This window comes from Accipiter gentilis, chromosome 16 (genome assembly GCF_929443795.1).
Source record: "Accipiter gentilis chromosome 16, bAccGen1.1, whole genome shotgun sequence".
Classification (NCBI taxonomy): domain Eukaryota; kingdom Metazoa; phylum Chordata; class Aves; order Accipitriformes; family Accipitridae; genus Astur; species Astur gentilis.
Genome location: NC_064895.1, coordinates 4,774,113 through 4,786,799, shown reverse-complemented (window position 1 = coordinate 4,786,799; position 12,687 = coordinate 4,774,113). Strand labels below are relative to the sequence as shown.

Here is a 12,687-nt window from a genome sequence, read left to right as displayed (position 1 = left end):
CTAAAGAAGCATGAACTAGGGGAAATGTGAAGGCATCAGGGGGAGATCACCACCTCCGACTCCATTCAAGACTGGAAAGGCTGCCCCCCCTCCCGCCAAGGAGTATGCTTGGTAATTTGCACACCAAGCGAGGCTAATTTAGATGTAACTAACCAATAGTAGATGAGATGGTGACTACCAATCCATGAATGTAAATTTAGGTGGGGTTTTACTAATCATGTGACAGAATAAATACATTATAGTTCCTTGGTGTGTGGGGTGCTAGCTTTGTGGAATTATCACCTAGCATCCATCTTTGCACAAATAGGAAATAAATAAATATCTTGGCTCTATGTGTAAGGTTGGCTTATTGCGCACCATGTATCAAGCCCTGCTTGTGGGACAACATGAGCACATGCTCCTGAAACCACCTGGCTATGTAGAGGAACTTGCACAGCAGAGAGTTGGCAGCCACAGCCAAAGTTTCTGGCTCAAATTTCTGACAGGGCTCAGCAGCTGCAAGTGCTGCCCAAATGCTTCAGTGAGGCGGGAGGAAACAGCTCTTGCAACAACTCTAATTAAATACATGCTCTAGTGCAGAAAAACATTGGGTTTTTTCCTTTCTTGATGCTAAAAACTGGTTCCAGCCACATGACATTTCTTACAAGGAAACTGTGGGTGCTAGCAAGAGTTTTAGCGCCCTGAGTTTGCCCAGCTTAAAACTGCCAGTACTAGATCATTAGTTGTTTTTAGGGCACTGGCTGTTGCATTTACATACTTCGTTGATTTGGTGTTGAAATAATACACATATTTATGTGTTCGACTGTCTTGCTAGCCTCTCGGTAGTAGAGCTTCATTTAAGTGATTATAATGTACAACTTACGTACAACTTACATTTAACTGAGTTTAATATAAAGTGACATAGGTCAACAATGAAGTCCTACGTTTCAAGGTCTCACTAGCACCTGACACCAGTCTGACTCCTCCTTCCTCAAACAATAAGTCTTCAACTTTACTGTTGGCAACAAGCATTAGTTTCTCAGTTGAGTCTGCAAAGTGCTTTTAGCTGCTACAGTAGACCTTATGTTAATGGAAATATTGGTGAAGCTACAGCACAAGAGTTTAAATGTCTAGTGACAACACACAGGTGCAGTAGGACCTCCAAGTTAAGGTCAGAGGAAAGCTGAATCCAAACCTGTCATCCCCATCAAACCAGAACCTGCAGGCTTTTCCTGACATTTCTCAGAACAGATACATCGCCCACTGTTTGGACTAAGCTCTCTTCACTTTCCAGCAACTCTTGGGAATGCCAGAAAGGCAGAACCAGAGTCCTTAGGTATATAAGTAGCAGCAAGAAGTCATTGAACAAACCGGGTTTGAGTTTCAGTAGTAAGACTTTATTTCAGGTATTCTCTCAAGTAATTTAAGACATCCTGTGTTGTCCAGTGCACCCCCTAATGCAGTGAACTATTTAATTTGCTGGTACACTCATGTAGATTTACCTTGGAAGTGTTTGCAGAAGGCTAAAACCAGTCCCGCAGCTAACAAAAGAGAGATCAAAAACTTTTTTGCTACTTTCATTAATTTCATTTTGCCAGTATCAGCAAACACAAAGACAATGAAGCAGAGTTTCTGTGGGTTTTGGTTGCTGCTCAGTGGAAAATTTTCATCAGTTTTGGTACATCTTTTTCTTGTAGTGGTGGTTTCCTCTGGCTGCCAGGCTGCAGGAATTTCTTTATTGTGGGGATATTGCTTATTCTGGCTTTAAAACTCTACAAAACAAAACCAAAACATCACTGTGCTTAAGAACCATGGTAACTGTCAAGACATTTAGATGTTATCCATGCTCTAAAAGTAACATTATGGGTTGACCCTGCAGAAGAATCTATATGCTTCGTCCTATTATGCTTTTGTGGCTATAGTGACAGAAGGTGGCAATAATCATCAGTACTTGAGGCCAGCTAAAAGTACTTAGGATACTTGATTTTGATTTTGTCTTTCACTTCTTTCCTCCCCTTCCCACTCTCTCGTATTTCTCAGCCAGTTTAGATTAGTGGTCCTGCTTTGATTCATTGGCCATTCAATGTCCATTCAATTACCTGCAAGAGGGGAAATTTGACAAGTATATCAGGCTTGCACTCTTCTGCCATTAAAAGGGTTTCAAGTAATTGTACATCTGCCCTGCTAAGCCGGTTGCCAACAAGAAAGTCTTGCCCATGGTCTTTCAAAACCTAAAAACAGAGAACCAGAATTAGATGTCTTTTTTTTTTTTTCCCTCTCTATGACTTAATATGATATATTCAAAGCAAGGTCATAAGCTGCATGGAGTTATCCTTGAAAGAAGGAGATGCAGTAAGAACATCTGTAGTACAAACGAATGATCTGACCACACTGTCATCCTAGGCATAACTTGTCAGTCCTTTCTCTTCAGCATTTCTTTCTGGTACAACAAGAGTTGTACCCCTCTTGCCTTCACTTCTGTAGCTCATGTAATTAGCACTGCTGAGTTGGAGGCTAAGATTTATGGGATACAACCACCACTGCAAATGCCTATACAAAATTTACAAAAGGCTTAAGTTCAGCGGATGGCGTAGTAAGAATATCTTGAATTCTTTCAAATTATGGGCAGCTCCCTTACTTCTCACTTGTTTCCTCTTCAATTTTGGGAATATTGCATTGGGAGCTCTCTGTGCCTCATGGTCTTGAAACCCCGCTAATCCATCCTCCCTTTTGTTACAGAAGGAGCTGTAATGCTTTTGCATAGCGTGTATGGTAGAGGGGGTTCTGCACTTCAGGAGGAAACTTTATGTAAAAGCTGATGCTGTAGTGTCTTTTGTCTGAAACAATATACAGACTGAAACATGGACATCTGGGGAGATCAGTGTGTCCTGGGTTTTTGCAGCTCTGCATCTCTCCCAGATTTGTAGTGCCTTCTGTCCCCTCTGTAGTGTCCTGTCTCCATCCTCATTCCAGCCCCACCAAAACCGTAGCATTTATATTTAAGTGGTAAGTCTTCTGCTCTCTTTTCCTCAATAAAAATTGTTTGTGTAGGTCCAGGATGGAGTTTCAGGGAAACAATATTAATTAACCTACTACCTCTTTGCCACTTACCTTCTCATAGACTGGGAAGTATCTGTTTGTGGCCTTGTCCACAATAGTAGCAAAATGTTGTTCCTTTTTATCCGCTGGTTGGAAAGTATGGGTCATGAGTAACTCGTTAAGATCTATTACTGCTTCCACATACATATCAATTCTGAAAGGAATAGATCCAGTTGGTTAAGCCAAACACAGTAGGTCTGAATAGCACCATAGCTACTGGCATAACCCCATTGAGATGTTGGGAACTTGCCACCTCTTCTATCCAGCTCACAGAGCTTGGAGCAGTTCCCACACACACACACCCCCCACTGGAGAACAGTAGCTTCAGGACACAGGTGAAGGGCAAGCATGGATGAAAGACAAGTGCAAAGTGCCTAACCAAAAACTAAAAGACTGTACCCTTTCCATTTTTCACTAGGGCTGATACTTCTCTGTATTAAGTTTTTTTGAACCTGAATACAAAATTGGCATGTGTGTTATCCAAACTTCTGTTAAAAATCCAATCAGACATGCTAAGTTGAACAGTGGGTCTGTACAATTCCTAAGAAATATCTTGACATGTGTTTACTGGTGGCAATTAACTGGAAGCATTTAAAAATACTTCAGGTCAAACCATGTGCCCTAATAGCCCTGTCCTTTAATAACCAGTTATTAATTCTAATTCCTGCTTATTAGAGAGACAATTTTTTTTTTTCCATCAGAGACATTTCCCTCAATTTGATGTGGAAATGCCTACTGCTGACAACTGCAGAAAATGAAAAGCAGCATCCGTAAAAGATCCCACCCTCTGCACTCCTGACTACTTTCTTCTGATAACTATTGACCTTTGATCGTAATGAACTCCCTTGCACCACACTGCCTATCTAATCTAGCTGATTATTACTGTTGTAGACATCACCCGCAGTCTCAGTCAACACGTGCTACATGAAAAGCTGCTGTATCACCCTGAATCTAACCATGAGCTGGGATACTCTTGTGTTACACAGGTAGTATGAACTGTAGTCTAAGAAACAAAGGTGGTACTGTTACAGTACAGGGCTCTCTCCTTCAGGTCCTTCCCGTAGAGGTTGTACTTTGCTGCTATGTAGCTGAGGATGGCTCTAGTCTGCACCATCTTCATCCCATCCATCTCCACCATGGGCACTTGCTGAAACAGCAGGGATCCATCTAGGGAAAAGGGGACAAGACAAGAAGACATTCAGTCTCTGAATGAGAACCATTAGTAGCTGGGTGGCAAAGTAACCACATGTATTATTTTTTGTTTAGAATCATAGAATCATTTAGGTTGGAAAAGACCCTTAAGATCATTGAGTCCAGCCATTAACCTAACACTGCCAAGTCCATGGCTAAACCATGTCCCTAAGTGCCACGTCTACACATCTTTTAAATACCCCCAGGGATGGTGACTCAACCACTTCCCTGGGCAGCCTGTTCCAACCTTTGATAGCCCTTTCAGTGGCAGCCTTCCTCATTCTCACAACAAAGTATGGAAATGCTTACCATGAAACCAAGAACCATTTCTTAGTAACATGTTAATAGTATTATAGCAATCAGCTTCTTGAAGTTTCTTCCGGTCTGAGGAAGCACCCAAATGCAGAACTTCTAGCAGTCATATACTGAAAAAGACATGTCCTGTGCTGCATGGCCCTGACCCAGATGATTTTTATGGAGGTTAATAAAGATGAGAAGGACTGAAGGATATGACCCAGCCAGTTCCTGTCATGCTTTGGTAAGTATTATGGAAATCTGGACTATTTAAAGGCTTGTCAAAATATAATGTGACTATAAATGCATATAATATCTTTGTGACTACTGTATTGGCTTTATAGAATGGAATACATCTGTACGGTTGTGAAGCAGGGAGTAATGAGCGGGTTTCATGAGATTCCTGCAAGACCCAAATATCACTTGGTGTGAGACTGTAGCTATGTAAATCCCTTAATAGCCTGCAGAAGCCTTATTCTAGCAAGGAAGAAGTCAAAATACCTCCAGGAACCGATCAGAAAAGTGAGTCAGAGTATTTGCTTTATGGATTCATATTTCTTGACTCAGATAACTGTTCAGCTACATCCGTCTTCGTATCCACTGTAAGGCAATCATGCAGAGAAACTGTCTGCTATTAAGGGCATATTTTCATTCATGCTCATGTCTCAAAATAATTTTTGAAAGCTGGCAGGTGGCAGGGGGATCAAGTCATTGTTCCTAAAGCAGACCAGGACTGCAAATGCCAAACCTAGCTCAGAGTTCTTTGAAAAGCCAAATAAGAGCACAGACATGTAATTCGGTTTGGAGGAAATGCAAATATCATGTTGACAAAGATGGAAGCTAAAGATAGCAAGGTGAGTAGTTGCCTTGGGAAACAGGAATGCATCAGAAGTACAGGTCAAACTCAGAAATCTGGAGCTCTGATTTCATATGGATTATAAACCAACTTTGTAGTCAACCTAAAATGCTAATGAATTTCAAGATGATCTAATTACAAAAGCCTGTCATAGGATAGGAGGCAATGAGCACAAACTGAAACAAAGGAGAGTCAATCATCTGAACTTAAGGAAAGGCTTTTTTACCGTGGGAGTGTCTGAACACTGGCACGGGTTGCCCAGAGAGGCTGTGGAGTGTCCATCCTTGGAGATACTCAAACCCCAACTAGACACTGTCCTGGGCAACTGTCTCTAGGTGGCCTTGCTTGAAGAGGGGAGGTGGAGCAGACGATCTCGAGAGGTCCCTTCTGACCTCAGCCATTCTGTGATTCAGTGAAGACTGAAGCAACAGGGTGGATGATACTGCCTAGCACACTGCAGCGTGCATCTGTGATACCTCATGTACAATCCAGTCTAGATTTTCTTTTTAGGAGACATAAGACTTATTAGGTGTTCTAAGAGAAACTATTCTTATTATTATTATCTAATCATTAAAAAGTGAAGGAAACTTACCCTTCTGTAACTTTGTCAGATCATCCTTTGTTTCCAGAAAACATTCTTCAAACTGCAGGAAATACAGAAGAAAAGTTGTGTGGTCACTGCAAATTTTAGCTTCTGCTTTGCATGAAACAATGACAGCACCAAGAGCTGTGTTTTGGGGAATTTTATTTTATAAAAAAGACATCAGATTTGAAAGTGATATCTTTAAAAATGTATTTTGCCTCTGTCACATCCTCTCCTCTTCCCTTTCACATGTTTTTGTGCAGGTAAGATTTTGGGTAAAGCTGAAGTGACCGAAAGGCACAAAACCCTGTCTGCTGAGCAAACAATGACCATGCTGGCAGTTGTCAGTGCTGGCAATAGGTGGTTCAGGAGAGAGGAAGATAGGTAAATTCACACTGCAGCAGCAGAACAGTGGTATAGCTCCTTTGCCACAAGCTGGCAAAAGGAGGGACAAAGAGAAGCGATCACGTGCCCGGTGCAGCTTTTTGGCACATTGCCCATCACCATGACAAAAAAAATCACGGCACTTAAAACACACAGATCCCCACACTCCCTCTCCAGTTTAATATCAAAACCCGTTAGAGGTAAAAACAATTACTGTGTGTGTTTTATAACATACAGTACCTTCAGGGGTAAGCTACATTGTAGTAGGCATAATATTATTTTTTTTTTCTGTTTTGGACATTGGGATTTAACTGAAGGTCTTCAGAATTGAAAGTGCTCGACCCCTGTGATCAGAAGATAAAAAGCCAGGGTCTGCTGCTGTGGTTTTAAATTTTTTCTTTCACTAGCTACAGGGGAGAGGCATTTGTGGTGCTACCAGCAGGCTTGGCACATGATGCTTGGAAGTGAAACAGGAACTTGCCCCCTGCGTAGGGTAAACTAGTGGTCATAGTCGGCTTGGTCAACAATGCACTAGATGCAGAGCTTGCAACTGCTGGTCAGTCACATTTTTTATAAGGAAGAGTAAAAATACATATTTGTCACATGATGTTAGTATAAAAAACAGAGGCAAACCTCAACCCCAGCTGCTGCTAGAAGCCAACGTATTGATTCCATTCGGCCTCGTCCGTTGAAGTAGTGGAGCTTGGGTTTCCCAGACATGTTTCCACGTGCCTGATTTCCTACTGTAAGTTTTGCAAAATAAAGATTCAGAATGCTGGTTTTGAGCTTCTAACTGTTTCTCAAGCATTGATCAAAGTTGTCTTGTTTGAACAATTTATGGTCCAAGACTCTCATCAGATTAGCAGAGGAGGTAGAAGACTATATTGAGAGACTGCATTGTATCATTTTGCCTTAAAATGTCTTTTATATGTCAGGTTAGTTAAGCAGAATTCTGTACTGCGAGCAATTGGCCCATGTCAGAGAAAAAGCAAATCAAAACCCATTTGCATCCCAAAGTGTTCTGCTCTGACCAAAAAGCAGGGTGTGCAAGAGACACTGCTCTGTTTATTTTGGCATTATTTCAGGATATGGTTTACTGTTTAATCAGATACACAATACAAACTCAGCAACTGCTGTGCTTTCTCCAGCAGCCATTATGCTCCATTATAAAAGTGACAGGAGGGATTCCCCCCCCCCCCCCCCCCGCCCATTGTAAGCGTTCAATCTCATTTGCAACACTCCCCGTTCTTCTCATTTCTTTAGGCAAGCACCCGAGGACATGGAATTTAATTTTGTCTCTGGTAACAGCAGATTTTACCACAGGCAGAGCCAAAGTGCAATACCTGCTTGGTCCAGTCCCAACTCTGCTGGAATTTAAACCAACAACGGTTTCTAGACAGACTGTCATCCACCCCATTCAGAACCTTTGCGTGCACATCAGCAGCAAACTTGTAGACAGTGCCTAGTTTATACCAGCTTCACAGTTATTAACACCGTGTCAACAATAAAACTGAAGCATTAACAGCAGCAAAAGAAAATGTCTTAAAAAAAAAGCATATTCCCTTTGTAAATAACATGTCATCTTCTCTGCAATAAGAAGGGTGTGAGAGGAAGCACTCCACACTTCTGAGATCTACGTTTCTTTTGCTTAAATCTGTACACCTAGAAAGTTGATTAATGATTTAAAATTTGATGCACATAACCATGTTAGTAAAGAAAGTACATACAAGTATACAACCCATAAAACCCATTCACTGACTTAGTTTCAAGTATACTAATTCCCTATGCATGTCCAAAGTCCAAAATCCAAAAAGCTTACCTTGTACACAGTATAACTCACTCTAAGCTCAGTCAGTAGCTTTGCCTTGAGGTTATAGTTCTGTAGCCCCTCCTACAAAGAGAATTGCAAACAGTTCTCTGCCAACGGGAAACTCCTATTTCTTAAACAAGTAAAACCAATTAGGTCTGTTTACTCACTTCTCACCTACACAAAATAAATTCCTGACTAATGCTGACTATGTACAAATGTGAGATTTATGAGAGGTCATGATCATTGGGAACATCTGTGCCAGCAGAAAATTGTATGCTTCCTATTTTCATTGTTTGGCAACCTGATAGTTAAAAATAATCAGAACAGCTGAAAAGCTCCCATGTTTTTAAAAAATACTATGATAGCAATCAAAATTTTATTTTAATTTTCTGTGTTTTTTTTTACTTTTAACAGATTGCTGCTTTACATACGTCACATCAACTAATTCAGCTTGAATCCTTCATAAGCTCCCTTCCCTTCCTTAGTGATGGGGGATATTCCTTCAGGATGTTTTCTCTGCTGAATTTCATTCCTAGACATAGAAAGTTTTCTTCTGTTTCTGTCAAAAATGTTTCCCTGAATTTGACCTGTTGAAAATGTGCACCAAAGACAACTGTAGGAGACAGTGAATGAAGAGCGGCATCAGAAGACAAACTGCCCTCTGCACTCCTGACTGCTTTCTTCTGATAACTCTGTTGACTTCAAAGAGTCGATACAGCATGAACTCCCATGCACCATCCTGCCTGTCCAATCTAGCTGGTTAATACTCTTGCAGACATCACCTGCAGGCAAGGTCAGTGTACTATATAAAAATCTGCTGAATCACCCTGAACTTAACTGAGCTGGGGTATTCTTCCTGTATTACACAGGGAAGTGGTATGATTTGTAGTCTACCAAACAAAAAAATGAGTTGTTACAGTACAGAGGGCTCTCTCCTTCAGGTCCTTCCTGTAGACGTGCTTTGCTGCTATGGAGCCGAAAATGATCCTCATTCCATCATTCTCCACCACTGGTGCCCGTTAGACCAATGTGTTCCATGCTTGACAATAAAATAAGCTTGATTATTTATTTAGAGCTAGAACCATTGAAGGACAAGGTGTCAAAACAGTCAGCACGGCAACGTCTTGTCTTTTAGGAGGCACCTAGTCTTCTGGTTCAGGCTCTTTTCTTTCTTATTTCCCTCTGTCCCCTTCTTACATCTTGAGAGGTTCTTCTCTCCAGCCTCGGAAGGCCTGCAGCGGGGCTCAGTGACCTACACAGAGGTGTCCATGCCATGGTGCATATTCCAGGACATCTGCTGGCCTCCAGCTGCTGCTCCAGAGAGCCCAGGTCAGCGGCATGTGCCATGGTGGGATGGTGAGCCATGCAGAGGTGTCACGGAGAGCCCCGGGTGTCTGTCCTCGGTGCAGCAGAAGCCCACTCTTGGTATCGCTGTAGAAGCACAGGCTGCCCACGTTTTGTGTTCTGTTAACATCCAGCCTGAAATAATTTGTGGTTTATAATGAAACAGAACTCTGCATAAGAGTGTTTTATTTGCTTGCTTGAGAAGTGACTGCTTTCCCCTCTAGGCTTCTGGGAGTGCTGACTTTTGCTGTTAGCACAGGTTTTTTTCAAGAATAAAAGGTCAAACTACACTGCTGGAAAGAGTGTTTCCAGCATTGTTGGACGGACATGACTTATGACTCAGAATCTAGGATAATGTGGGAGATTGAAGCTCTCCCCACATAGACATATGCACCAAGCTGTGTCTGGTAGTGTTTCACAAATCCAAATTCACTCTTAGGTAGCTTGCATGGATTAATCATTTATAGGCCTGGCCACGATAACCTCTAGGAGATATTCCAGGTCTAGTGACTACTCCTACAAGGACTTCACATCCACTGTGTCAGAGGACTGCAAGGTAAGAAAACATGAGTTCAAGCATGAAAGTTAATCACAGTGTAGACAACTTAGGAAAACTCATCTCACCTAACTTCGTAGACACCTACATCTAGTCTAGCTGTCTAGTCTCCTTTAAATAGATCTAAATTCTGGTCTAAATTCAGGAGGAATCCCTCACCATGCACTTGGGCTACATCTGATATCCAAACTACTCGAAAGGATGCTGTCTCAACTGAGGCAGTTAAAAGTTTAGATGAAGCCAGTCCCTTCAACCTTCCCTTAGGGGTAGGGGAGAGGATTAGAAGTCTTCAGAGGGTGATTTATTCCAACACTGACATTTCTTACCCTATCAGAGGTATCCACCAAGATTTCAGGCAAGTCCCCTTCAACACGGTTACTAGCCTAAATAAAAGTGAAAAATACAATACAGTCTGTCTCCTAACTTAACGGGGCTTTTGGAAATGTCACTTCACTAAGCTTGTAAAGTATTTTGGAAAATGCTATAGAAGTGTCATTTGTATCTTGCATGCCTGAAGGCATCTGATCTCTTAAGAATGTCTAGATTCAGATTGACAATCCAGGAGTTAAAACTAGGGGAAATGTCAAAGATACCCTAATAACTTAGGAGTGAATATTCTCCCCAGCTGCTGCTGTTGCCCACCAACTTGTTTCCATTTAGCCTCTTCCTTCAAAACTATAACGTATAAATATTTTAATATTTTTTTTTAGATTGTTTTTTTTCAGGCATGATACTAATTTCTTGACAAAGCGTTGGAAAATGTTTTGTGCCATCAGGCTTTGTGAACTTTCTATATAAAACATACCAGAATTATGTTAATTTGGGTTGGAGCTGTGTTCAAAATTATGAGGCAATATTTAAAATGTACTTGCAAGGGAAATCAGTGCACACACAAAAACTGTTGTGCCTTATTGTATTAGCAGGGGAAATAGGGACTGTAGAGAAGGGAGCCTCATCTGTGGCTAATGAGACCTGTTGGGATATACCCAGTCCTGCCTTGCTGCAGAAATAAAGTGCAGCTTTGGTCTTTCATGTTATTTAAAGCAAAGGTCCCATTTGTTATTGTTTTTCCAAACTGGTGCTGCCTGCATTCAGCACACTTGAAAAGTGCAGGTCACACATTATGTCCCATGAAACATTTCTCCACACTGAATTACACCCTCCAAACCCGGCAGGGTAAGTGTGCAATGTAACCGTCTTATAAACCCAGGAATATGTTTACAAAAAATAGCTTTGCAGAGGGAAGAGAGAAATCAAAAGACAGAAAATGTCCTTTTCTTCAGTGATCCTCATGCTGACTTAATACTTGGCCTCAGGTATGTCAAAAGCATTAGGTGTTTTCCCAAACATTTTGAAGAGCAAGTGGGTTACCTAGAAGCTGAACGTCTGTTGCTCTGTGTTCTGTCCTACAGCTGTAGAAATAATCCACCTCTGCCTTACCTGAATCTGCAAAACAGATAGCGTGTTTCTTCCACAACACTTCGTTCTCAAGAGATAATATATTTGTAACCTGCATGTGAAATGCTGGTAGAGATCATACACAAGGTTTGAAATAATTGATTTATGAAGAAAAATGATCAGTTTTGCAAGGAAAACATTGCAGGGAGGTCTTAAAAAGTCCAACCCACCCACACGCCTTAATTTAAAGATGGTAACGTTGACTACATTTTGGCCTTTTACAGGTGTGTAAGCAAGTGATGTACCAACCAGCTCACAGTAATTCCACGTTCACGTTCAAAGCCCATCCTGTTGCTCAGCATGGAGAAGTAGCAGCGACACGGATTGCATGGAGATGTACACCGCTGCGGTGGCATCTGCTAGGGAGGTGGTGTCCCTGCACGGGCAGGTGTGCAGTGGCTTTCGTCTTGGGACAGCACAGAGGTGCCTGGTGACCCAAGGTGGCAGGATGCAGCCACGCAGGCAGTTCGCCTATGGCATTGCCAACTGTTAACAAGTAAGTTCAGGTACTTTTCCTGTAAAGTCCAGAATGCTGGAAAAGCAACTTCTTCCAGCAACCGCTTGATATCTGCTGCTTTCACTTACTAGGGAACCAGGAGGAGACAAAGGACCGACGGTGAGGGTGACACAGGGAGGCTGCTATCACAAAGCTGAGCACTTGGCTGGCCTGGGGAATCACAGCTCAGAGCGCCTGGTGAGGGTGAGGCAGGCCAGCACAGAGCCCACGTGCTGGCACGCCGGCTAAGTGAGGAGCCATCTCCAGAGGAGATCTTTCCATCTTCACCTCCTGTGACTCCCAGAGGGTTAGGCAGTCACCACCAAATAGGACTGACAGCCTTGTAGAGCAAGGTGCCGATGCCAGCCACGACGGCTGCCACTGGTGTGCCCAGTGGCTCAGTATTTGAAGCAGAGATCCGGGGTGAAAGCAATGCAGGTCCATTCCTCCCTTCAGCCCGAGCTGACCCTGACATCACACCGGGGAGTCTTTTGGGTAGGACGTTCTTCATTGCTCACATTGGACCAAAGTCACTTTCCAAGAAACCTTAAGGTTTTTCAGGATAGAGGAAATGAGCACAACTCACTAAATGATTCGTGAACTTACCTGTATGAGGAGAGATTGCCAAGAGAAATTT

General features: G+C 42.2%; 1 protein-coding gene across 1 annotated transcript; it reads right to left on the bottom strand.

Moving 5' to 3' along the window:
- Positions 1 to 1,354: 1,354 nt before the first annotated feature.
- LOC126046689 (glutathione S-transferase-like) lies at positions 1,355 to 8,276 on the bottom strand. Its single transcript, XM_049819424.1, has 7 exons — positions 8,206 to 8,276; positions 7,020 to 7,129; positions 6,012 to 6,063; positions 4,113 to 4,245; positions 3,091 to 3,232; positions 2,079 to 2,210; positions 1,355 to 1,751 (listed from the first exon to the last, which is right to left on the bottom strand). The coding sequence occupies exons 2-7, from the start codon at positions 7,104 to 7,106 to the stop codon at positions 1,632 to 1,634; spliced, it is 666 nt and encodes a 221-aa protein (XP_049675381.1). The 5' UTR covers positions 7,107 to 7,129; positions 8,206 to 8,276; the 3' UTR covers positions 1,355 to 1,631.
- Between the last annotated feature and the right edge of the window lie 4,411 nt (positions 8,277 to 12,687).

What these genes read in the sequence shown, in the direction of transcription:
- LOC126046689 (XM_049819424.1), bottom strand. Translation starts at nt 7,106, where the DNA reads ATGTCTGGGAAACCCAAGCTCCACTACTTCAACGGACGAGGCCGAATG. An exon ending in GACCTGAAGGAGAGAGCCCT is followed by an intron (nt 3,233 to 4,112) that starts GTACTGTAACAG and finishes TATTCCTTTCAG; the next exon opens with AATTGATATGTATGTGGAAG. An exon ending in TCAAATTTCCCCTCTTGCAG is followed by an intron (nt 1,752 to 2,078) that starts GTAATTGAATGG and finishes TTTGTTTTGTAG; the next exon opens with AGTTTTAAAGCCAGAATAAG.